The following is a 26,076-nucleotide window of genomic DNA, read 5'->3' as shown; positions in this document are numbered from 1 at the left end:
AATTTATTTCCTTGTTTAGTAATCCAGTTGAACTGTAATTCCGGATTTGAGTGTAAAATAATTAATGAAAGGCATCTTCATCAATCAGCACTGACGTATAGTTACAATATTAATTTGCGTAACTTCGCTCTTCAGTGTCCCGGATGACCAAGGCACCCCAACCTGTCAAACTACCGCACCCAGTCCTGTGGCATCGCTCTTGCCAATATCGTCAGGCATCGCGCGCCAATCGGAGACAAGGACGTTGAAGTTTCGGGATGCGCGCTGTTTAAGTAGGACAGAGAGGAGGAGTAAGAAGAATAGTTGAGCCGGCAGTCCTGGAGAAAGTCTCGTAGTCGCTGGGGAGAGCTATTTGGACAGTTTCTTTAGTCTTGGAGTTGTTTCTAGTACGATGTGTGGTAAGCAAGGCGGAAAGCCAGTTTTAAAATGCTGGGGATTTTTACAATGCATCGTGAACGGAGGTCTCTCACACTCTGCTCTACCTTCCTCACCAACTACCCTTCCCACCCAACCATCCCTTCTTCCCAACCACCACCACCACGAACACAGAACTTGATTTCTTTCGTCATTGTTTACTCTTCCTTTCACATAATCTTGCGATTTGGCTATGAAGTCCTATGGGTGCATTACTGCGTAGTTTCTCATAATGTATAAGTAATTTTATTCGCCGTGTATGTATCGTGTTTTGGTGCGATAGCAACAAGCAAATTTCCATTGGGTCTGATAATTCTGATCGGTTTAGTAAATTTACAGTATATTATCTTGGCTAATCTGTTGACACAGATGAGACAACCCAGAAAAGAACTTGTCAGCCAGAAAATAACTTTTTTTTGGAAGAAGTTTCATTAATTAACTATAAAATATTTCTAAACAATACAAAGGTATAACTGTTGTATCTGACGTAGTTATGGGGACAATTATGAACTTTTGAAATATGGAAATCTGTATTTAATGTTACTGTAGTTTAAAGTCCTATTTGCTTGCGTACAGAAAGATTTTGGTGAAAGCGACGCAAAAAAACTACAAGTAATCTGTTTTGTTGATATTTGTTGAAAAATAAATGTTGATCAAAATGATAAGAAAGTCACTTATGAAAACTAAACATTTAGATCTTGCGCAGGATTAATGGACCACCTCTGCTGGAGCCAGGCTCCTAATAAACGTTGCTCTTCTACAAAGCCTTCAATTTCGGAGATGTTTAGTAAAATATTTTGTATAATGTATTCTCCTTAATTGAAAACCTGACTTCAAATTGTCATAAACGTCCGCCATCCTCGAGTCTATCGTTATTATTTTCTGTATATTTCAGAGAGCATCAGAATTCAGTTTTTATATATTAATAAAGTAATGGAATTGCAGAGTCTGGTTACTGCGCTGGAGTTGGCTATCCTGCTCCTCATGTTTGATGAATCGTTCAGTTAAGACGCGATTCAACAGCATATTAAGTATGCCTTACCAAATTTGAATTTATATTCCTTTCTTACACTTATAAATCTTAATATTAGAAATTTGAAATTCTCACAATCATTTGGAGATCCACTACATTTGTGTTAAGTACAGTTTCCTATTAAAGCCCTTAATTAGTCTTGCACGGTTCTGACTATTCTTTATCTAGATTCCAGTATAAGCACTATTGTCAGTCTCAGTCCCAGACTTCTAACTGTTGGAGAAAGTCTCTTGTCCATGGTTTCGTTTCCTCTAAATTGACTTCATTCTTAATCCGGAGAGTCAACAGTGCAACACTTTCCATAACCTGACCTCATCCAAAAAAACTGTCCATTCTTTAAGTTCAACCTACTCCTTAATGACATCATGCTTGTTTTCACAGATGTGCATTCCAGCAAATGCAAAATTTTAAAGTTCTAATTTTTGGTTTCAAACACTTTCATCACATTTTAACATTAGTATTTCCAATTTCCACTTCCAGACCGTCATCTCTCTGAATCCAGTTCCCACCTGCAGTCCCTCACTTTGCTGATTCCAGTTCCCACCTACAGTCCCTCACCTCTGTTTCCAATTTCCACCTGCAGTCCCCCACCTCTCCATTTCCAATTCATACCTGCAGTCCCTCACCTCTCCATTTCCAATTCACACCTGCAGTCCCTCACCTCTCCATTTCCAATTCATACCTGCTGTCCCTCATCTCTCCATTTCCAATTCATACCTGCTGTCCCTCACCTCTCGATTTCCAATCCCCACCTGCAGTCCCTCACTTCTCCATTTCCAATTCATACCTGCAGTCCCTCACCTCTCCATTTCCAATCCCCACCTGCAGTCCTTCACCTCTCCATTTTCAATTCATACCTGCAGTCCCTCACCTCTCCATTTCCAATCCCCACCTGCAGTCCCTCACCTCTCCATTTCCAATTCATACCTGCGGTCCCTCACCTCTCCATTTCCAATTCCCACCTGCAGTCCCTCACCTCTCTGTTTCCAATTCCCACATGCAGTCCCTCACCTCTCTGTTTCCAATTCCCACCTGTAGTCCCTCACCTCGTCCTTTCCAATTCACACCTGCAGTCCCCCACCTCTCCATTTCCAATTTCCACCTGCAGTCTCTCACCCCTCTGTTTCCAATTCCCACCTGCAGTCCCTCACCTCTCTGTTTCCAATTCCCACCTGCAGTCCCTCACCTCTCCATTTCCAATTCATACCTGCTGTCCCTCATCTCTCTATTTCCAATTCATACCTGCAGTCCCTCACCTCTCCATTTCCAATTCATACCTGCTGTCCCTCACCTCTCCATTTCCAATCCCCACCTGCAGTCCCTCACCTCTCCATTTCCAATTCCCACCTGCAGTCCCTCAACTCTCTGTTTCCAGTTCCCACCTGCAGTCCCTCACCTCTGTTTCCAATTCCCACCTGCAGTCCCTCACCTCTGTTTCCAATTCCCACCTGCAGTTCCTCACCTCTCTGTTTCCAATTCCCACCTGCAGTCCCTCACCTCGTCCTTCCCAATTCACACCTGCAGTCCCTCACCTCTCCATTTCCAATTCACACCTGCAGTCCCTCACCACTCCATTTCCAATTCATACCTGCTGTCCCTCACCTCTCCATTTCCAATTTCCACCTGCAGTCTCTCACCTCTCTGTTTCCAATTTCCACCTGCAGTCCCTCACCTCTCCATTTCCAATTTCCACCTGCAGTCTCTCACCCCTCTGTTTCCAATTCCCACCTGCAGTCCCTCACCTCTCTGTTTCCAATTTCCACCTGCAGTCCCTCACCTCTCCATTTCCAATTTCCACCTGCAGTCTCTCACCTCTCTGTTTCCAATTTCCACCTGCAGTCCCTCACCTCTCCATTTCCAATTCATACCTGCAGTCCCTCACCTCTCTGTTTCCGATTCCTGCCTGATTTCCCTCACCTCTCTGTTTTCAGTTCCCACCTGCAGTCCCTGATATCTCTCTTTTCATTTTCTCATGTGCAATATTAAATTTTGTCAGTAATCACCCTGTAAAGTACTGTGGCGTGGTTTACTTCATTATAGACAGAAAGGTGTTATTAGGTGGAAAGTAGATAATTTTAATACCTATCAGCTGCAATTTCACCGACTCATCTATGTTTCCCTTTCATTTGTCTTAATTGTCATTGATAAATTTGGATATATAACTCTATGTTTTTCATTTGACTTAAGTTATTGAAGTTTACCAAATAAATAATATGTTGATTTAGCATGCATTTATATCGTTTCCGATTTCTCTCTCTCTGTCTCTTACGCATTTAATTTAACATATTCATTAGAATTAAAGATTACTTCAACCTTACTTATCTGAGTTAACCAAATGTTTTTGAACAGATTAAAATTTTCAAGGTTCTCTGCCAAAAGTTTTGGCAATCATATGTCCATTAAATAAAATCCTAGTGAAATAGAATGATTCAGATCTAAAATCTCTATTGTTACTAATTGAGGAAAATATAAGCCTCTTTTTACGAACAAGATTTTAAAATTCCTTTCTTCCATAAACTGTAACCTTGCAGAATAGTTTGAGCAGTTTTTGATTATATTTTAACTATATTTTATGTAACATTGATGAACTTAATTAGAATAAATCCTTTTTTGTCCTTACTTCCTATCAATATTACAGATCACTTCTTAACTGATAGGCAAACCCCTAGAGACAGTTGCCATTGTTGCTGTGCTGTGGGATATAATCAGAGTTGTGGGGACAATGTGATGGAACAGATATGGCTCGCAATTCCTATGGATTCTCATTTGCTTTTGAAATTCTGCTCCACTGACTGTTGGAAGTGGAAGTAGAATGTGACGCCACTACTATATAGTGCTGTAATGACCAAGGATGAACTTCTTTGCATTTTTCGGTTGACTCATAACTCGTTTTTCCAAAGGCCATTTTGTTCCTAATCTGTGTACTGGTGTGCTGCCAGTAAGCTTGCACAGTTTTGTATATAAGGGGGTTGTTGTCTGAATTTAAAAATTATTTTGGAGAACAGTATTCTATTTGGAAGACAACGATGCCACTACTAGAACTGAGCATCTGCTGCATGGGAAACGTTCAATATAGTGGAAGCACAATTTGTTTGACTTTAGTCCAGGAAGTGTTAGTTTGGACTTTGGCAGCTAATTTTGAGACATTCTGTTTCAGAGAAATGTTCTCTAGTGACTGGTGAGCGTGCATGTGCAGGAGCAAATGAGAATGCACTTGAAAATGAAATTTAAACCAGCCAAAGAATAAAGGGAACATTATGAGAGGAATAGGAATAGGAATAATTTCTCCAAATACTAAAAGAAGTATTTGATCACAAATACAAAAGTAACTTCAGAATGCTGCTTTTTTTGTGGTGATTTTATGTAAAAAGTTAGTACTGACCATTTGCTATTTTACTTAATTTGATCATTGCAAGCTCTCAAACTAAGTTCTACCTGGAAAAAATGTATCACCAGTTATTAATCAGATAGAGCTGAAATATGTTATTGCTGTCAGGTGATTAATAATGACTAAATGTTTTATAGCTTAATAAGTTCTTTGGGAGTTTATCATTTAATTGAAGAATGAGGATGGTTTGGCTATCTTCCTCAATCAAAAAAATGTTCTAGTTCAGACTTTCTTCAATAGGGTCTCAGCCAGTATTTTTACGTTTACATTCATTAATCCTGATTTATATTCTCTCAGATGTAATGCATTTTCTGGGTGTGTTTATATCTTAGTCATGGCTCTCTGATGGGAGTATATTGAAACAAACTGATTTAATTATCATAGTATCCATGAGTCAGCAGAATTAATAACGTATTTACTAATCCAGCTGTAGAATAACTGAAGCAAAAACAAATTCTGGAGGAATTTGGCCAATCAAGCTGCACCTGGGGAAAGAGAAACCAGTCAACATTTCTAGTCAGCGAGTAGAAGGCATCACTGGCTGAATTCTTCCAGCATTTCTGTTTTTGGTTCAAATTCCACACCTATAGTTCTGTTTATCTCTAAGGTTTCAATGGTGCAATTTTAAAGAGATGTACTAGATATTCTATTCAGCAGTGCAATATTTTACACGAAGAAAAAGCTAATTAGGCTCTTTTGCACACTGCTGATGAACAAATCACAGACCATGAAATTCATTTTATGGTATCAACTTTGGGTAGACCTTCTTATAGTTAAATCTTGGTGCTTGCTCTCCTATTCTGTTACTTTTTCCTCATACAAATAGTCCCAATTTACTTTTACCACTTTGTTTTGTTATTTTCTCATTAGTTTTAGCTTAATATCTAGTCATCTGACTCTTTTTATTATGGATTGTTTACACAGATTTATACGTCCACACCAATTATAAGTTCTATGGTTTAAAAAGCTTAAGTGTAGCAGTATATTGAACACTATTCTACCAAAGTGTAGTTCAAAACAGTGATGGGAAAGTATGCTTATCCCATATTTTGTATTCCATGCAAAATCTCTGCTAGGAGTGGCCTGGAAGAATGGAGGATCAACTTTGATTTCTATGAGTATTCAACAAGAACAAAAAGACTAACCACTTTCTGTTCTTTAAAATGGTATGATTCTTCTTGAAGTCTGATTTACTTCAAAAGTTGGAAATCAAAACTATCTTTCAAAACTTGATCTTATTTGTTTCTTGATATCACATTTCATGTGCAAAGTGGCAATTCTGGACCAAACTTGAGTCACTGGGGGATGCTCGACAGCTGTGGCAGGTTAGCTCTTACAAAGGAAAACCAAATGACATAGGTGACAGCAAGGCTTCGCTCCCAGATGAGCTCAATGCCTTCTATGCTGACTTCGACCATTAAAACGTGGAAGAACATTTACGAACTTCCACAGCTCCCAATGACCCTGGGATTTCAGTCTCTGAGGCCAACATGAGAGCCTACTTCAGCAGGGTGAACTCACAGAAAGCACCTGTACCAGGTGAGGTACCTGGCCAAGTACTGAAGACCTGTATAAATCAACTGCCTGAAGTGTTCACCAATATCTTTAACCTCTTGCTTTGCCAGTATGAAATACCTAATGTTTCAAGCAAGCTTCAAATGCACTGATGCCTAAGAAGAATGTGGTAATCTGCCTCAATAACTATTGGCCCTTACATCCACTGTGATGAAATACTTTGAGAGGTTGGTGATGAAACATACCGACTCCTTTCTGAGAAGTGACTTGGATCCACTCCAATTTGCCGACTGACGCAACAGGTTCACAGCAGATGCTATTTCTTCAGCTCTTCACTCAACCTGGGAAAATCTGGAAAATAAAGGTGCTTAAATCAGGATGTTCTACATCAACTGCAGCTCAGCATTCAACACTATCATCCTCTCAAAACTAATCAATAAGCTTGAAGGCCTTGACCTCAATACCTCCTTGAGCATCCTCAATTTCCTCATTTGTGGACCCCAGTCAGTTCAGATTAGCAACGACATCTCTTCTACCATCTCCATCAGCACAGGTGCACCACAAGGCTGTGTGCTTTGCCCCTTGCTCTACTCACTTTACAGTTATGACTGCGAGGCTAAGCACAGCGACAATGCCATATCCAAGTTTGCTGACGACACCACAGCAACAGGCCAATCAAAAGGTGATGATAAATCAGCAAAAGGAGGGAGATTGAAAATCTGGCTGAGCGGTGCTACAACAGCCTCTCGCTCAATGTCAGCAAGATCAAAAAACTGATTATTGACTTCAGGAGGAGGAAATGAGAGCCATGAGCCAGTCCTCATCGGGGAAATCAGAGTGAAGAGGCTCAGCAACTTTAAATTCTTTAGTGTTATCATTTCAGAGGATCTGTCCTGGGCCCAGCATAAAGTTTGTGAAGATTCGGCATGACATCTAAAACTTCGACAAACTTCTAGAGATGTGCAGTGGAGAATATATTTTCTGATTGCAACATGGCCTAGTATGGAAACACCAATGCCCTTGAATGGAAAAATCATACAAAAAGTAACGGATGTGACCCACGGGTAAACCCCCCCCCACCACTGAGCACATCTACATGAAACATTGTTGCAGGAAAACAGCATCCATTATCAAGGACCCCGACCGCCCAGGCCATAATCACTTTTCACTGCTGCCAACAGGAAGAGGGTACAGGAACCTCAGGACCCACACCGCCAGGTTTAGGAACAATTATTACCCTTCAGCCTCCAGTCTCCTGAACCAGAGGGGATAACTTCACCCAACTTCACTCGGCCTATCACTGAACTGTTCCCACAACCTATGGACTCAACTTCAAGGACTCTTAATCTCATGTTCTTGATATTTATTGCTTGTTTATTTATTTATTTATTTATTTATTTCATATTTACACAGTTTCTTGTCCTTTGCATATTGGTTGTTTGACCACCCCGTTGGGTGTGGTCTTTCACTGAATCTTTTGTGTTTCTTGGATCTATTGTGCATGCCCGCAAGGAAATTAATCTCATGGTTCTACATTAATGGTGACATATATGTACTTCGATATTTTTTACTTGGTGAACTGTGGTTTAACTGAATATCGTTTGTGTGTTCAATGAAATCTTCAGTTTATTTATTAAAAATTTAATTTTCCAGGAATCTTTGCATATTTGAACTACCGGGTCCCTCAAACACAGAAGACGATCTTGGAGATCTTGATCAAAGGTTTGCAGAGACTTGAATACAGAGGCTATGATTCAGCAGGTAAATTTATAAAATGTATTTAAAATTTTGTATCTATTCTATTTTATCGAGATACTTAGCAGAGCACGTTTCCAAAGGTTGTATGTTTGTCTGAATAATATGCGACATCGTTAATTACACGACTGACATTGATGAAAACCCCAGCAGTGAACAGCACACTGAAACGCCCAGACCAACTTTCCTATGGTTGCTCATCAAACTGAAAGTGATTGCTATTTTCAAAAACAAAAACAAAAGGATACAAATGGATCCTGTTTTGTGTCAAGGTCCCTCTCTTCATTAAAAATCTGAATGAATGGAGAGAGGGACTGCTGTACTTGCTGCAGTTCCAGTGTCAGAACTTAGAGTTACTGTATCTACAAAGTGCAGCAGGAAACTTTGGGACTTCCCCATTCAATGTTGCAATCTCATGAAGGTAAGATAAAAATTGCTACTATTCAACCCAATGAGAAATAAAATAATTAGACATTCAAGACATCAAGGGAATTTGAATACCTCTGAAATGAGGCATTAGAAATAAGAGTACATAAAATTGGACCCTAATCATAACATTGGAGCCGTGGAACGCTTACTGAATGCAGGCCTATCTTCCAATGCCACTTTCTTTTCACTTACTTCCAACCCTATCACTTCGTTTCTTCACATAGCATTTTTCCCAACGTACCCACAGCTTTCTCTCTAAAACATGATGTTAGTCCCCGATCTCTATCTTATTCTAATCTAACTCCTTTTAGATGCCTTCTTTCTGCTGTAATGTCCAAACCATCACTAAAATTGGCCATTAATTGAGCTACAGATAAATGATAGCTGCCTGATAACTCCAAGTTTCCTGTGAGCCAGACCATTACTTCCCTGACTGCCATTAACCACATCTCTGGACTATTTCATCCTAACCTCTCTTATCCATACCAATTATATCATTGCTTCAAACACTGATCAGCCAGATTTAATCTCCTGCCCAACGTGAACAAACAGAGTTGGAAACAGGCAGGTTTCAGCTAACTAATGTTCCATGAAACTAATTTTATGTAATATTGACTCCTTGCCTCACTGGAAAAAGGAACACAAGAAATAGAGTTTGGCTTAGAGTGTTTGACCCCTTGTGCCAGTTCCATTGAGACGGTGCTGCCACTTTCCAGGACTAACTCCCATATTCCTCTATTGATATTCAAAATTCTACCAACTTCTTCTCTCTTGAATATATAGATTGATTGATACCTCCTAACCCTCTTTGGAAGATGAAAATGGTTGTGAAAGAATACTACTCTTTCAAAATACCGTTAAAATTCAGCTAGATTGGCTAGTGTACTGATGTATAGGCCAATTAGAGTGCTCCTGAAAAAAGAGATCTAGGCTTATGCACAGTCCTAGTGAAGAATATAGACCGACTGTATATGCACAGTACTTTCGGGAACTGAAAGGAAAAAAATCCATTAAAATCATAAGTGTAGGCTGAACCATCTAATTCAATCTGAGACTGGTAATTTGAATTTGTATAATGCTGCTGATGTAAAAATGCCCAATTTGAAATAGAATAACATTGAGCAATCTTGGAGACAGGGACTGGTGACTGAAAGTTATACCAGAGAAATAGGTTTTCAGTACGTTATAAAATTGCTGAGTGGAAGTTTTGAGAAAGTTGGAAAGATTTATGACTGAGATTGGTAATGGCTCCACCACAAATGTGAATATAAAAAGCCAATTGCCCAAAAAGTTGGGATCAAAACATACCGTAAGGGTTACAAAGCTTGAGCGGTTGATAAAGTTATCTGTTAAGACACTGTGCAGGGATTTTGAAGAACAGGATGATGATTTTGTTTTGGGTGATAAGTGGAATAGGGAGCCAACGTAAATTAGCAAGGGCAGGAATAATCATTGAACAGAGCTTTCACATTTCAGAATTGTAAGCAGTTGAAATGGATTTACTTGATTTATTTGACAATCTTGCCTGAGAAGTAATACTGTCACCTTGCAATCAGAGGTCATAGGTCCTGGGTCTGCTCAAAGACTCTGAGTATATAATCTAGGCTGACACTTTGGTGCTTACCAATGAGTCAGTACTGCAACTTTTTTGAACAAATAAATTTTAATTACAGCCCTATTGATACATTGGCCACTATTTTTAAATTTCTCATTTTTTTCACCTGAAGATAATGGCTACAAAATTCAAAATCTACTGTTTTCAGCAGATTTCAGTAGAATCATGCATTCAGCAGATGTCCATTGGCATTATTTAAATAGGTAATCAACTACCGACAGGATAATTGTTAGTTACTGCAATTTTACAAATGTTTGATGCTTTCTATTATTGGTTCGAGTAGCAAAACTTGAGTGGTAGATGAATAGTGCGAGATAAAGGCAGTGGATGACAAATCCACTTACAATAGAAGGAGGAATGCCAGTCAGAATACTGAAATGGTCAAGTGTTGAGGCAGCAAAGGAATGGATGAAAACTAGAGCAACTGGTGAACGACGGACAACAATCCAGGCAATAGCTCTAGATGGTCATTACTGATAGTGTAGATACATGGTCCAAAATTCATTAGTACTTCGTACCTAACACAAGGGTTGTAACGGAGATTCATCCTGATGAACCGCTGCAGCCAAAACTAGTCTCAGAACGTGGCTAGAACTGCAGTGCCATTGGCTGTGACTGAGAGATTCAGCTATGTATCTGAAAGAGTGGTATGTGTAACTTCCCATATTTCACAGACTGAGAGTTCTTTGAATGATTGTTAATTAGGGGTGTACATAAATTCCGGAGAACCATCATTGTTTTACGTTTCTTCCTTAAAACACAATGTAGAGCTTTAATCATATTCCGATTGTTATCTAGAAGCACTGTTAGGCTGCTAACTATATCTAACAAAATGCTGAATCTTATATGATCTATCCCTTTAGTTAAATTAAATTAAAATAATAATTCGGTTTGAACATATTGTTGCAAAAATTTATCTGGAAAGGAAAGTGATTCATTTTGTTTTTGACAGAGGCAAGATTGTTTATCCTAACTGAAGTGAAACTGAAAAAAAAATTTAACGCATTCTCTTTTGTCTAATTGCTATAGTTATATATTCCACTACTTCATGATTAGTAGGGAGTGTAAATACAACTCTCAACAAAGCCTGGATTTCTTTCTTTCCTCTTAATTGTGTTTGCAAAGTCTGTGCTGCCTATATTCCCCCCATTAATTGTGGTGATTTGATCCATAGGCTCTTGTGGGATTCCTCCAAGGCACTAGTTGTATGCATACAAATTCATAGCAGGACTGGCCCACAAATCGGCTCCAACCTTTAGTAGAATCGATGCTCTCTGATCCGATTTGTACACTCATTCTTACCTACCCCTGGCAACCTTTGATCAGCATTTTGGTTATCCCTCTGACTGATTTTATGCATATCCTTACGTGTTGCAAGTACATCATACCTGTTGGATCAGATCATTTTCTGCAAATCCTACTAACCTAACTTAACAAGATTGTCCTTGTTGTCTCAGCCTCCACCATTCTCAAAATATGTGTTTGATTGAGGGGAGACAGGGGTGGATATGCTGTGGAGCACATCACTTGTATCTTCTGACAATTGATGCAAAATAATGCATTTGAAGATGAATACATCATATAAATTAGGGACTGTCTTGAAGATGCTAATCTTAAACAAGCTTGTAATCTCTTAAATGTTCTTACTTAAGGAGGCACCAATATAAATTTTGGCAACCATTGCAGTAGCCTACATGATAGAATTTCACAGGCTGAAAATTCTTTGCTCCGGGTCTCGCGCTAACACTCCATGTACTGTAGTTTCATCTGCAGAAATTGATGGAATCTGCTTTCATCTTTGAATAACAACTGTTTTTAAATATCAGGGCTAGCAATTGATGAAGGCAATGGCAGCGAGCAAAACTTTGGTGGACAAATCAGTCTCTTCAGAAACAGAGGCAAAGTGAAGGACCTAGCTGAAAAAATTACTGGTAAGTGACCAATAGCTTTTAGTTGTCACTTTATTGTTTGGAAGATGCATAGTTTAATTGTCGAGTCCTGGATCTATTCAGCACCAAAAGCAGGTCCTTTGGCCCAACTCTTTCCTCTCGACTAGAGTCTTGCTGTGCTAGTCCCATTCACCCATACTTGGCCCACATCCTTCTAAACTTTTCTATCCATGTGCTGTCTAAATGCCTTTTGAGAGCTGTGATTGTACCCACCTCTATCACTTTTTCTGGCAGTTCATTCATACGTGTCAGCCTTTATGTGGAAAAAGTTGCCTCCAGTCCCTTTTAAATTGTTCCACTCTCTCTTTAGACCTTTAAACAGGCATCCAATCACAAAAACAACCCCCCCCCCATTACCTACAAGAGAAAATCTGCAGATGCTGGAAATCAAAATAATACACACAAGATGCTGGAGGAGTAAACAGTCAACATTTTGAGGACTCCCGATGAAGTGTCTTGTCCCGAAATATCATCTGCTTACTGTTTTCCATAGATGCTGCCTGGCCTGCTGAGTTTCTCTAGCATTTTGAGTGCATTACTTCTCTCTCTTAATGCAAAGCAAATTTTGCCAACGGTTTTCCATCTCACCTTGGGACCAATGGGCTCTAATCTCTTAGACAGGCTTTCCTTGTCAAAGGTGTTAAAACCTACGTAGGCTACATCATCTGCACTGCTCTCATCAGTGTATTTTGTAAACTCTAAAATATTTAATCGCAATTATTAGGCAGAAACTGCCCCTCAATCTTTTTGCATAATTTTCCCTTGTTTATAATAGTAATTTTTCACATCCAGCATTGCCGTGCACAGAAAAATCAATTATTTCTTAAGCTTGCATAATACCCAAATGTTGTAAATTACCTACATATAATGTACCATCAGATTGGAAGAAATAAGTCTAAAGATCTTCAGATTTTTCTTGCAAGCTTTCTTTAAACTGGCCATAGTTGCTTTTAATTTTTTATTACAAAATCCAACCCCCTTTATTTTGAGGGAACTGTTTTAGAAAAATTATCTTAATTACATTCATAGGAAGAGCATTTCTAAATGTAGGAGCTAAAGTTCTTCAGAAGAACTCATTCCACTCTGAGAAGTAATCATTGCATGAGATTTGATTTTGGCCTGTTTTTTTTTACCCCAATAACCCATAATGATTACCCATTACAATTTCTGTCTGGAAATATTCTCCTGAGTACAGGTAGATCTTGAACTTGTCATCCTGGGTCCTGTAGAAAGGTCTGGGTAGAAAGGTCTTTCAGAACGGAGATGAGTGGTATACTTAATTCAAACATAAAGATGGCCTTCTTGGAGTTAATGATGTAATTTGTTTTTCTTCATTCCAGATTTTTCTGCGAAATGTTATGAATTCTGTTTTGAAACATTTTCTTGTTAATCTGCTGTGATGAATATTAATTCTTCAACACTTCACTTGTGTCCAATAATTATTGTTTTTAGAGCAAAAGAACTTGGATTTTAACAAGGAATTTGAAATCCACTTGGGCATTGCTCACACTCGCTGGGCAACACATGGAGTTCCAAATGAAGTGAACAGTCATCCTCATCGCTCTGATAAAAACAATGGTATGTGTTTCAAAACGTGGAAAATGATGTACAGATAATTTATATTTGAAACATGGTTTAAATATTTTTTAAAAAATTCAGTGGGATGCCACATCAGTGAGCTCACTGTTAACCATTTAAAATAGAACCTACATAGTGCGTCTTGCAATTGAATAGTATATGTGCTGAATATATTTATAAGACCATATGACATAGGAGCAGAATTAGGCCATTTGACCATGAGTCCGTTCCATCATTCCATCATAGCTGTTTTACTATCGCACTGAACTCTATTCCCCTGTCTTCTCCCCATAGCCTTTAATGCTTTAATGGATCAAGAATGTATCAATCTCCACTTTAAATATACCCAATGATTTGGCCTCCACCGCCATCTGTGGCAATGAATTCCACAGAATTACTATTCTCTGGGAAATGAAATTCCCCCTCCTCTCTGTTCTAAATGGATGTCCCTCTGTTCCGAGGCTGTACCTTCTGGTCCTAGACTCTCCCGCTATTGGAGACGTCCTCTCCAGAACCCTGGGGTGTAGTCTCTCTGGTACAGGCAACACACCCAACTTCAGACCTCTCAGCTTCCCAAGCACCTTCCTCTTAATAATAGCAACTGCACCCATTCTGAGTGTATGGTCCCTGGCACTCTCAAATTTCTAGCATACCGTTAGTGTCTTCCACAGTGAAGACTGATGCAAAATACTTATTAAGTTTGTCCACCATTTATTTGTCTCCCATTGCTATCTCTCTAGTGTCTTTTTCCAGTGGCCCAATATACACTCTCTCCTCTCTTTTACTCTTCATATATTTGAAAAAAAAACTATTGGGATCTTCTTTTATATTGTTGGCTAACGTCCTTTCATATTTCAACTCTTCTCTCCTTATGGTTTTTTAGTTGCCTCCTGATGTGTTTTAAAAGCTTCCCACTCCTCTAATATCCCACTTTTTTTTTCTTATATTATATGCCCTCTCTTTGTAGATTTTGGGAAATAAAATGGAGAAAGCTACAGCCACAAATGAAACCTAGCTTGTTTCAGTCATACTTTAATTTGAAAGTGATTATGAGTTTATTTGAACCTGTGGAGGAAAGGTACTATCAGGATGTTTAGAAGTGGGGAATGAGGTGGGACTAAGAGGAAGGTAGCTATGTGACCCAATAAAAGATTGACAATATATTTTGTTTGGGGTAGAATGTAACTTGGAGGTGATGTTGATGCTCTGTTTGCCTGCTGTCCTCGTCCTTTTAAGTGGTGGTGGTTATGTGAATATTTAGGGTTTGTTGCTTGTGGCAATATTTCTCCACAATTCTGTTCCACCATTCAATAAAATCATGGTTTATCTTCTGCTTCAAGTCTACTTTTGACTGACTCCCTTACCCCATGAATCCTTTAAAGTCCAAAAAATCTTCAGATGTATTCAAGGATCCTCTGTGAGTTAATTATAAAGCTGTGAAACTCTTTTCGGTCCCACCTGTTATCCACAGACTAGGCTTTCCAGTTCTGTCAGCTTCACATCATCTGCCATGTCAATCTTTTCTAATACTATCTGCCAGAATTTTCTGCTGGAGCAGGACTCTACACTTGCTGCTAGCATATAGAAATTGTTTTCCTGAAGTCAACTTGCTGTTCAATAAGGTCATGCAAAATGCTGAGAGTTGTTAGCAACACACAAAAATGCTGGAGGAATTCAGCAGGCTGGGTAGCATCTGTGGAAAAGAACGCAGTCGATGTTTGGGGCCGAGACCCTTTGGCAGGACTGGAGAAAAAATGCTGGAGTAGATTTGAAAGGTGGGGGGAGGGAAGAGAGAAACCAGTCGGGACACTTACAACAATACATCGGCAGAAGTTTGTTACTGTTTGGTGACAGACTGAACCTTCATAATCTCCTAAGAAAATGAAGATGCTGATGTGCTTTCCTTGTGAATGCATCTGCAGTTTGTGCATAGCCCAGAACAGGTCATCTGATGTTCAAGCCCCAGGAATTTAAAGCTGCTGACTTACCTCACTAACGATTTTCTGCATCTTCCCTCTCCTCCCAGTGTAGTTCACTCTTAACTGCTAAAACATCATTAATATCTAAATATTGAGTCCTGATGAAGGGTCTCAGCCCAAAACGTCAACTGTACTCCTTCCTATAGATGCTGCCTAGCCTGCTGAGTTCACCAGCATTTTGTGTATGTTGCTTTAATATCTAAATGTCTATTTATGGATAATTTGAATTTCAGTTCGAGGGTTAATGAACAAATTATGTACTAATATAAAAAGCTTAAATCCTGGAAAGGTGAACATGATGTGCTGTTTTAAAGAGGCCAGTGGCAGAGCAGCCCATATTGGATAACTTGTGAGAACAGGCCGTTCAGTGAAGGATAATTATACCTCACTGCAAGTTGCTGTATGTCCATCAGATGTTGTTGTTCTACTTGGCAATATTTGTATTGATTTTTGTCTACATTCCATTTGGTCACACACTTTTTAATACTTATTGGAAAGCTTTATTGAATATTAAATATATTAATGGATACTGGTTTAACAAAGGAATTGTATCATTGGCTTCTCTGGAACAGCAATTTCATGTATGTTAGTTACCTGCCAAATGTAGCTTACTGGAAATCCACACACCTGTATTGGTAATTGGCTTTCTGTTAATGGTTTTGGCAGATACTGTGTGTATACTACTCATCAATAATGCTGTTTTATATGTGTTCATTTCAGTAAGAGAGTAAAGTGTACTTTAAAAACAGCAACGAATATACAGTGTGATTTATTCTACAAACAGGACCAAAAATAGCCCATTAACCTTGCCCATCTTAAATATGTAACTGACCTAAAATTGAATCTGACTGATTAGTGGAATACTCTTCAATGATTCAATTTGAAAATTCAGGACAAAGAATTAATCTAAAATTGGTAAAGGGAGAAATCCCTAGCTTCTAAAGAACACAGTGGTGCAATCATTGGGCATGGAATGCAGTTGATGATATGTGCCACACTATTCACATAGTTCGCTGGGCAATGGTATCATAACTAATTTTAAGTTGGTATGTACTTTAAAGTTTAACTTGTAGATTTAACAGGAATCTACTTCTTTATTTTAGAATTTCTGGTAGTTCATAATGGAATTATCACAAACTACAAAGATCTAAGGCAATTCCTGGTAAGTAGAATACCAGCAAGCTAATCAAAAATTAACCATCACTATAATGTGTCCCAGTACATTCACTGTGCGCTCTATCAATATAGGAGAGCAAAAATTATATGTTTGAATCTGAGACGGATACAGAGGTGATTCCTAAACTAACGAAGTATCTATATGACAACCGAGAAGGTGAAGATATTGGATTCTCTGCTTTGGTGGAAAAAGTTGTTCAACAACTGGTGAGCTACAATTGATTTTTTTTATTTGCAGTACATGGTAAATAACAATTTGATGTTATTTATATATTCATAGTAATCTCATTCATTTCATATATTCATTTTATTATGGTTCATATACTCTTTTCAGCTTTTTCCAACAGAATTGTGTGAATATTTGCTAGACATTGGAACAGTAGACCTTTCTCATGAAAGCAAAATGTTCTATATGAAATATTTCATGATGGAATCCACTGTCAGCTATTTCAATTAAATATCAATTCAAAAAAGACATGTATACAGTATGTGTTGAAATAAAGTTACATTTATTAATTTTACTGTGTATAAAGGGAATGTGACATTACAAGAAAGGGCAGAAGTTAGGTAGGTCCCCAGTTGCACTTAAATTACCTCAGTCTGTACAATAAAGAATATCCATACTGCTTTTAGGTAGTACATATTTTTATTCAATTTTTACAAAGGAATGGCATGGTTGACAAAGGGTGGGAGATGACAATGTTTCCATACCTCTGGTGCTCTTGTCTTCTTTTTGTGGTAAAGGTTGAAGGTTTGGGAACTACTGTGAAGAATCATCACAGTGCTTGTAAATGCCAAGCCACTGAACAATCCAGAATATTATGCATAATTGTACCGAGAAAGTTCATTTCCTCACTATCGATTTATTTGTTTGCTGTCAAACAGATGAAATGCAATAGAACTTTCAATATTTTTGTCCTTGCAGGAGGGAGCGTTTGCACTCGTTTTCAAGAGTAGACATTTCCCAGGTGAAGCTGTTGCTACAAGGTTGGTATCTAGTATAATTTCTATAACTCATTGAGCACCCTTTTACTTTTAATTAGACTGTCTCTTAATTTCATAACAACTATTGTTTATTTCATGCAGATGATTTCGGATTATTAAAATGGATATCCAATTCCTGTTGCATCAGGACTGTCAATCAGTAGAAAAATAAATGATCTTTGAATTTAAGTGCTTGCTTATCATAAACTCTGAAAGTGAAATGCATAGCCAGAGTCAAAATTGATGTATGAAACTCTATTTTCTCTGAACTGTTTTGATAATGAACAGCATCCCTTGTGCAAAGTTCCTGTATAAGGCAGAGATTTTCTTTCTGTCCTGATTCAGGGTGATCAACCTGAAACATCTCCCATTTCTTTGCCTCTTCAGATACTGGTTGGATTGCTGAGTTTTTTTCAACATTTTATCTTTTGCTCCAGGTGCCAGCATTGATAAAACTCTCAACTTTTTTTCCTTCTGTTATTAAGAGCAGTACACTTGTCATTCTTCTAGAGTTGTTAGCATTACCATCATTCTATTTCATTGCTGAACTACATGTGGAGTGTAACGATACAGGCCAACTGTCCTGGGATTCCCCCATATTTTTTCACCCATGGTATGGGATCATTTGGTGTTTTCTAACTTGATGGATGGGGCAGGTTGGTGATTGTTATAACACAGTTTTATTTAAGTTTAATTATTTCTTTGTTTTTGTGTGTGATCTAGTGCATTTTCAGTATATTTTGTTAATTAAATTAAAACATTTTCTTTTTGACATCACATTTAATAAATTGTGGCCCGTTCAAAATTCAAATTCAAAGTAAGTTTATTATCATAGTACATACATGTCACCATATACAACACTGAGATTTATTTTCTTGCAGGCATACTCAATAAACCCATAATAGAATAATAACCATAATAGAATCAACAAAAGATGCGCCAACTTGGGTGTTCAACCAGTGTACAAAACACAACAAACTGTGTAATTACAAAAAGAATGAAATAATAATCATAAATAGGTAAACAATAAATATCAAGAACATGAGGTGAAGAGAACCTTGAAAGTGAGTCCATAGGTTGTGGGAACAGTTCAGTGATGGGGCAAGTGAAGTTGAGTAAAATTATCACCTCTTGTTCAGGAGCCTGAACAATAATTGACAATAATTGTAGCTGAACCTGGTGGTGTGAATCCTGAGGCTCCTGTACCTTCTTCTTGATGGCAGCAGTGAGAAGAGAGCATGACCTGTGTGGTGGGGTCCCTGATGACGAACAGCGCTCTGTGTAGATGTGCTCATTGCTGGGGAGGGTTTTTTCTGTGATTGGCTGGGCCGTATCTACTACTTTTTGTAGGGGTTTCCATTTGGGGCATTAGTGTTTCCATACTAGTCTGTAATGCATCCAGTCAATATACTCTCCATCACACATCTACAGAAGTTTGTCAAAGTTATAAACGTCATGCTGAATCTTTGCAATCTCCTAAGGAAGTAGAGGTACTGCCGTGCTTTCTTAATAATTGTACATACGTGCTGGGCCCAAGACCGGTCCTCTGAAATGATAACACCGAGGAACTTAAATTTGTTGATCCTCTCCATCTCTGATCCCCCGATGAGGACCGGCTCATGGACCCCCGGTTTCCTCCTCCGGAAGTCAATAATCAGCTCCTTGGTCCTGCTGACATTGAGCAAGAAGTTGTTGTTGTTCTTGTGTTCACCACTGTGGTCTTCCTATACTCATCTGCCCACCTCCTGAGTGTGGAGAATCAGCAATATCTCCCCTTCCATTCCTCCACACACCTAGTGCAGCAAAAATAACAGGTGGGTCATAGACCAAATTCCACAATATCTGGCCTAGCATTAATTTAGAAAAGTTCCATTTTTATCTTTTAGCAAGAAGCATCCAGACACCTTGGGGCAATTAACTACCTCATGTAATCATGATTAGTTACTTGACAGTGACTACATCCTCCAATCCACAATGACAAAATGTGGTGGAAAATTCAAAAGAGTACTGGATGCATAGTTCAGGAGTAAGCAAGACTCTAGAGCGAGAGAGAACAAATGATTGAGGCAATCAGGATTGCTCTTGCATTGAGCCAACATGGATTTAGTATGCCAAGAACATCTTTCCATACTGTAATGTCTCTGTGATTCTGTAAATTTAAATAGCAGACTAAGAAATGAGAACATATTTTGGGATTACAAAGATGCTGTCAAGTTGCAAGAGGATAGTCTCAAGGAAATAGAATAATTAGAAAGTTCAGTGATTTACAAAGTTGTAGATAGAAAGAGAAATCTCGGTAAAGCCCAAAATATTCACGCAGGGCTTTGCACATGTGCATGCATCCACTTCATTTTTTTTCTGGGTTTAGCTGGAAAACCACAGTGACTTGGCAGTCGCAGGCATAGGATTAAAAATTACAAGCAGATCCTGATAAGACTGATACTAAAGGCAGGCACCCACTGTCATTCAGGAATTTGCTCTCCTGTGCAAAACAGTGCATTCAAATGCTAAACATCTAAAAGGCTGCTGGGAAGGTGGCAAAGTGATATTGGCTCAACGGAACTGGTGAGGTTAAAATCAGTCTTGAATATACAAACACAAGTAAGAAGAGACAGGTCAGCCCTGGAGCCTGCATCACCATTAAATGTGGTCATGACTGATCCATTCTCGGCCTCAACATGACTTTCATTCTCTGTCCCATAGCTATTGATTCCTTTGTAGATAAAAGTCTTGCTAATTTTTGCCTTGAATATATTCAATCACATGCTCCACAGCTCTCTCATATTCAAAATTCCAAAGATTCACAACTCAGAAGAAATTGCTCCTGAACTCTATATGAAATGAATGTCCTTGACCTCTAGATGCTTCTTCTCCCAGCATCCATGCTGTTGCCTCAGAATCTAATGTTTCATATGACTACCTGTCATCTTCTATACACCAATCAATATATGCCTAACCTACTCAATCTTTCTTCTAATATTAATCTCTCTCCCTCATGGGAGTTGACCTTCTGTGCTTTTATTTGTACTGTCTCCAATGCAAATATCTCCTTCCTTAAATATGGAAAGCAAAACACTGCAGCACTCCAGTGTGATCTCACCAGCACTCTGTAAAGCTGCGTCAAAACCTTGCTGTTATATACTCAAGTTCTTTCATCCAAGTTACATATAAACATGAGGCCCCAGCACTAATACTTTGACCATCTATTCCAAATGTTTCTCTTAGTTAATAATGCCCCGTCCATGTATATACTGCATTTTAACTCCTAATTCTATTGTTTTAATTATGGTGTCCCAAAAATAAAGGTAGAGATAATTTTCAAAAATCATTTTATCACTAGAATATTAAAAAAAACTAATAAGATGTGAAAATGAATAAAATGAGGTAATCTGGAGGTTATACCACTTAAATTTAATAATGTTTTTGATTCTATGAACCAACACAGTTGGTTATACCTTTATAGTTTCATTTGTGCAATTACTTTAAATATTTTAATTCAAATTCAGTATTTTCTTTTCAATTCCCCCTTAGGCGAGGGAGCCCTCTGCTGATTGGTATTCACAGCAAGAATAGTCACTCCGCTGACCAGATTCCAATTCTGTACCAAACACGTAAGTTGGCTATTAATGAATAATTAAGACAGTTATTTGTTTAGAATTGTACTGCTAATCTGCTTTTTTAAATGAATTATGTAAACCAAAAGGAGAATCAATCTGGGTTCAAGCTAAGCTCAAATAAATTTTGGTTGTAGCTTCAAATTTGATTTTCTTCTTGTTCATTGTAAATGTACTGTGAAAATAAAGCTGCTGTCGTTAAATTTTAAACTTCATCCCAGTATGAGGAAAAATTTCTTATGTATGTAAACCTGTAAACTTCCTCTTTAACTTTGTTTAAGTAACCTCCAGGAATTTGTACTTGGAATTAACATGAAGAAAGCTTTCCTGTGGCACCTTTTAAATGGATTCACCAATTGCTTTGCAGCCAGTCTCTTCCTTTTTCTCACCAAGATTATCTGTTATTGTAATACATGGAAATGTGGCACTCAGATTTCACATAGTGAGGTCTGAAAATTCAAACAATAGCAAATGACCATTGAACTATTCAAATTTGTGAGGGATAAATTTTGGCTGAGATCCTCCCAGCTATTTTTTCCAAATCAAATTTTTGGGTCTTTTTCAGTCCACCCAAAAGAGTTGGCAGAGTTTCTGCTTAACATTTCATCTGGAAGACCATGCTGATCTTTCTCAAATGAATTCATGGATCACTTTAGAAACTTTGACACACAAAGTTTTCTTCCATTTCTAACCTGTCTTATGAAGGAGTTTCTCATCTTTTCACCTTCTGTTTATTTTCAGTAAAAACACAGCTAAATTACCTAGTACATTTTTTTCCATTATAGAAAACACCAAAAATAACCCTATATCCAAAGCACACCAATTGGAGCATGAAGATCATAATCACCTCGAAGAGGACAAAAACAGTGAATTTTACTTTGCATCTGATGCTAGGTAAGTGTAATTCAAAGTTCAAAGTGAATTTATTATCAAAGGACCTATATGTTACCATATACCGAGGATTGTGGTTAAATGAGCCAACAGTTAATTGGGGCACCACTTATTTGCGACAACTCTTAAAGAACAGAGACTAATCAAAAAAATAGCCAAGATTCCTTTCCTTTCCTTGGGACACTATACTGCTTAATTAGGGCAGGAGACTGTTGCTAAACAATTTTTTAAAACTAGTGTCAGTCGCATGTGTGTTCAAAAAGCAGCGATTTTTTTTTGTCATTGATAGTTAGTTGGTAAGACCATTCAGAACTGCACTTTCAAGCATTCAGGCTTGCAGATGCCAGAAACATCCAAGAGTGAAAATGTAACTATTTCACTATTTCATGTTAGAAACTATGGAGAATTTGAAGGTATTGACAATCATCTGGAATGTTACAATGAAAATGATGATTTGGAGGATGCATTTGTTGACAGTATCGAATGAATGCAGTCTATTATCTGCACTAGGTGTCTGTGCTGATTTTGTTCATTTACAGTCAAAAGAATGTGATGCTTTGAATTATTCCATCAATAACTATTACAAAGTAAAGAAGTACTGCTGTAGTATTGGCAATGTTCTAAATTATTTTGTATTTTATTGAAATACATAATTTGTTACTCAGTTTTTCTTTTTTATACCTTTTGAACTATTTTGATTAAACTTCAGCTAATTGGGGCCAAAATATATTGGTCCCAAAGCGTCCCAATTAACCACTGTACTGCCTTGACATTCATCCTCTTTCAACCAAAAATTTCAGGAAGTATATTGTATACATTTCTCTGACATTAAATGTACCTATTGAAACACCTAGAAAATGATTTGCAGGACATCAGTTTTTAATCATTATGTAATTTTCAAAAAAGATATTTTCGAAGGAAATGCAAAATTTGTTTGATTTGCAATAAACTTGCATTTTCATGAAATTTGACCTGTCAACTTCAGTTGTGATGCACATCAGACATTTTGCAAATGGGACTGAAACCTGATGAGTAATTTATCATTCAATGGTTATTTTGAGTATTACCATGTGAAATAGGGTCAGAGTTTTCCACTTGAGAGAAATAATTGGCCACTCAAAACAAGTATATTTTTTATAGTGCAGTATTTACTGTGGCTGCACAATTTGAAAGGCCATGTAAACACTTGGCCTTTAACTCTACAGTCTGGGAGATCCCTGCAGATTCAGGGGAATCCTTCTATTTAGAGTGACGTAGGCTGAGGTACACTGTCACTTCTCATGTATTACTCTTTTCACCATAGTACTTTTGTTGTGGTCTCAGTGTGTAAGCTGGAGTTTTAAGGCAAATATAAAGTATTCACAAAAATTTAAATGTCCCATCTTTAATAGGGGCATAATGTTAAATTCCTCTGTGTACTGAGGAGAAAGTCATGGTTGTTTCAGAGTTAAGAGAAACAAGTGAAGGTGTTTTGTAGGACATTCATATTACCTGGGAGGAGGTATTTACAGCCTTAGAGCACATTAAGGTAGATAAATCCTCAGGGCCTGACCAAATGCATTCTCCGACTCTGTAGAAGGCTCAAGAGGAAACTGTAAAGGCCCTTGCAGAGATTCCTGTTTCATTGTTAGCTACTGGTGAAGTCAGACATCCCACCCTGTAAAAACTCATTTCAGGGAGGTAGTACCCCCGCCCCCCGCAACCCCATATCATACCCACCCCCCCCGTCGACCTCCTCCAAGGGTGTATGTAATACTTTGTTTGGTGATTTTTATCTAATCTGTAAACCAAGTTGGGTATATGCAGAAAATGTGACATTAAAATATGTACTTATATTATATTATCATGTTTATTCTATTACAACTTTAAGCAAGTCTACAGGGAGTTTGACCTCATCACGTAGGACATCAATAGTGTAGCTTCTTAGCAGCCAGCCAGCCAGTTTAAATAACGTTAGCTATGCTAATAAACAAATGACACCTGTTAAACTCACCTCAACATGTCTTTTACATTTTAACCCACCATGGGCAATAGAAAAGTCACTATTGCAAACAGTGCAGCGAGCAACACTGTCATTATTTTTGAGGTCGATTGTAAAGACCGCCCACACAGAAAACTGATAGGTCCACATAGCAGGGGTCCGCAATCGTTTTTGCACCGCAGACCGGTTTAATATTGACAATATTCTTGCGGACCGACCGACCGGGGGCGGGGGTGTTAATCACAACTGGAATATAGGTGATAAGTCAATCGCATCGTAACATTTTAAGTAACGTTTGGATATTAAACACACAGCGCATATTTTCCCCATATGAACATATAAAATCATTGCAACACACCAATATTGCTGAATCAGTGGGAGCCCTGGACTTGTTTCGCTGCAACAAGACGGTCCGACCGAGGGGTGACGGGAGACAGCGATACTCGAAGGGGGTTCCTTATGTCCAGTCTATTCCGCAATTTAGTTTTCGTTACATTCATTGCAGAAAACTCCGCTTCACAGAGATATGTTGGAAATGGAAGCAACGTTTTCAGTGCTTCCGTAGCTATCTCAGGATATTCAGCCTTGACTTTGATCCAGAATGCCAGCAGAGATGTTATGTCAAACATACTTTTCAGCCCACTGTCATTTGCAAGCTCGAGGAGTTGATCTTTTTCCCGTGCTGACATGAATGATTCACCGGGGACATTCACAAATGGGTCACGGACCCATTCCTTTGCACATCTTGGGTCACTGATGACCTCGTGTGCGTTAAAATTCAACAGTGCATGACAGGGAATGAGGAAAGGTGCAGCTGACTCATATCGTTTCATATCGCCAAATCATATCATTTCCTTGCGGCCCAGTAGTTGGGGACCACGCTTAGCACAAAGGGAGACCAATCAGGATGCTGGATCTCTCTCTCTCTCTCCCTCTCATAAAAAGCTATTTCCGGGATATTGTATATAATTTCCGGGCGTCAGGGAGCCACTATCGATATGCGGGAGACTCCTGGAACTTCCGGGAGAGGTGGGATGTCTGTGAAGTTGCCACACTGGAAAGTGGTTATTATTTTTCAGTTGCTTAAAAGGGTTAGCAAGGACAAGCCAGGAAGCTGCAGGCTGGTCAGACTGACATCAGTAGTGGGAAAGTTACGGGAGGACATTCTGACGTTCAGGATCTACCAGCAATTGGGTAGACAAAATTTGATTAGGAGAAGACTACATGTGTTAGTGCCTTGAAAGCCATCCTTGGCAAACCATAGAGTTTTTTGAACAACTAACCTAAAAAGTAAATGAGGATATAGCAATGGATGTTGTCTATAGTGACCTTAGCAAGGCCTTTGACGAGGTCCTGCATGATAGGCTGGTCTGGAAGGTTTGGTCCCAGGGGATCCAGGCAGAGCTAGCTAGGTGGATTCAAAATTGGCCGAGAGCTTGGAAGCAGAGGGTTGTGGGTGAAGATTGTTTCTTGGAATGGAAGTTGGTGACTATGATATGCTGCAGGGGTCTCATCGAAAGGCCCATATCTGTGCTGTATTGCTCTATAACTATATTAAACTTGGTTTCAGAGACCAAGGCGTTAGACTTGGTTTCAGAGACCAAGGCGTTAGACTTGGTTTCAGAGACATTAAAAATTTTGTGACACTTTTTAAAAAATATGCCAACTAATGTTATTTCAGTCAGGTGATCAAATGGATTAATTAATTAATTACAGTTAGGCATAGTTGTTTTCCTTATGGTGAATCACTGCTGCATCTAAAGTGCATTATAGTA

The 26,076-nt window shown here is 38.5% G+C and overlaps 1 protein-coding gene across 1 annotated transcript in view; it reads left to right on the top strand.

Moving 5' to 3' along the window:
• The first annotated feature begins 316 nt into the window (after positions 1-316).
• The window catches only part of LOC134348897 (glutamine--fructose-6-phosphate aminotransferase [isomerizing] 2-like), a 41,918-nt gene continuing 16,158 nt past the window's right edge, over positions 317-26,076 (top strand). Inside the window, exons 1-9 of the mRNA XM_063052693.1 lie at positions 317-398; positions 8,004-8,111; positions 11,976-12,080; positions 13,551-13,676; positions 16,759-16,817; positions 16,904-17,038; positions 17,757-17,818; positions 21,347-21,426; positions 22,215-22,323. Of these exons, the coding sequence (XP_062908763.1) occupies positions 392-398; positions 8,004-8,111; positions 11,976-12,080; positions 13,551-13,676; positions 16,759-16,817; positions 16,904-17,038; positions 17,757-17,818; positions 21,347-21,426; positions 22,215-22,323 (791 nt within the window). The 5' untranslated portion in view covers positions 317-391. The remainder of the gene's footprint in view (positions 399-8,003; positions 8,112-11,975; positions 12,081-13,550; positions 13,677-16,758; positions 16,818-16,903; positions 17,039-17,756; positions 17,819-21,346; positions 21,427-22,214; positions 22,324-26,076) is intronic.

This window comes from Mobula hypostoma, chromosome 7, assembly GCF_963921235.1.
Source record: "Mobula hypostoma chromosome 7, sMobHyp1.1, whole genome shotgun sequence".
Lineage (NCBI taxonomy): Eukaryota > Metazoa > Chordata > Chondrichthyes > Myliobatiformes > Myliobatidae > Mobula > Mobula hypostoma.
This window is presented reverse-complemented; position numbering and strand designations above follow the sequence as displayed.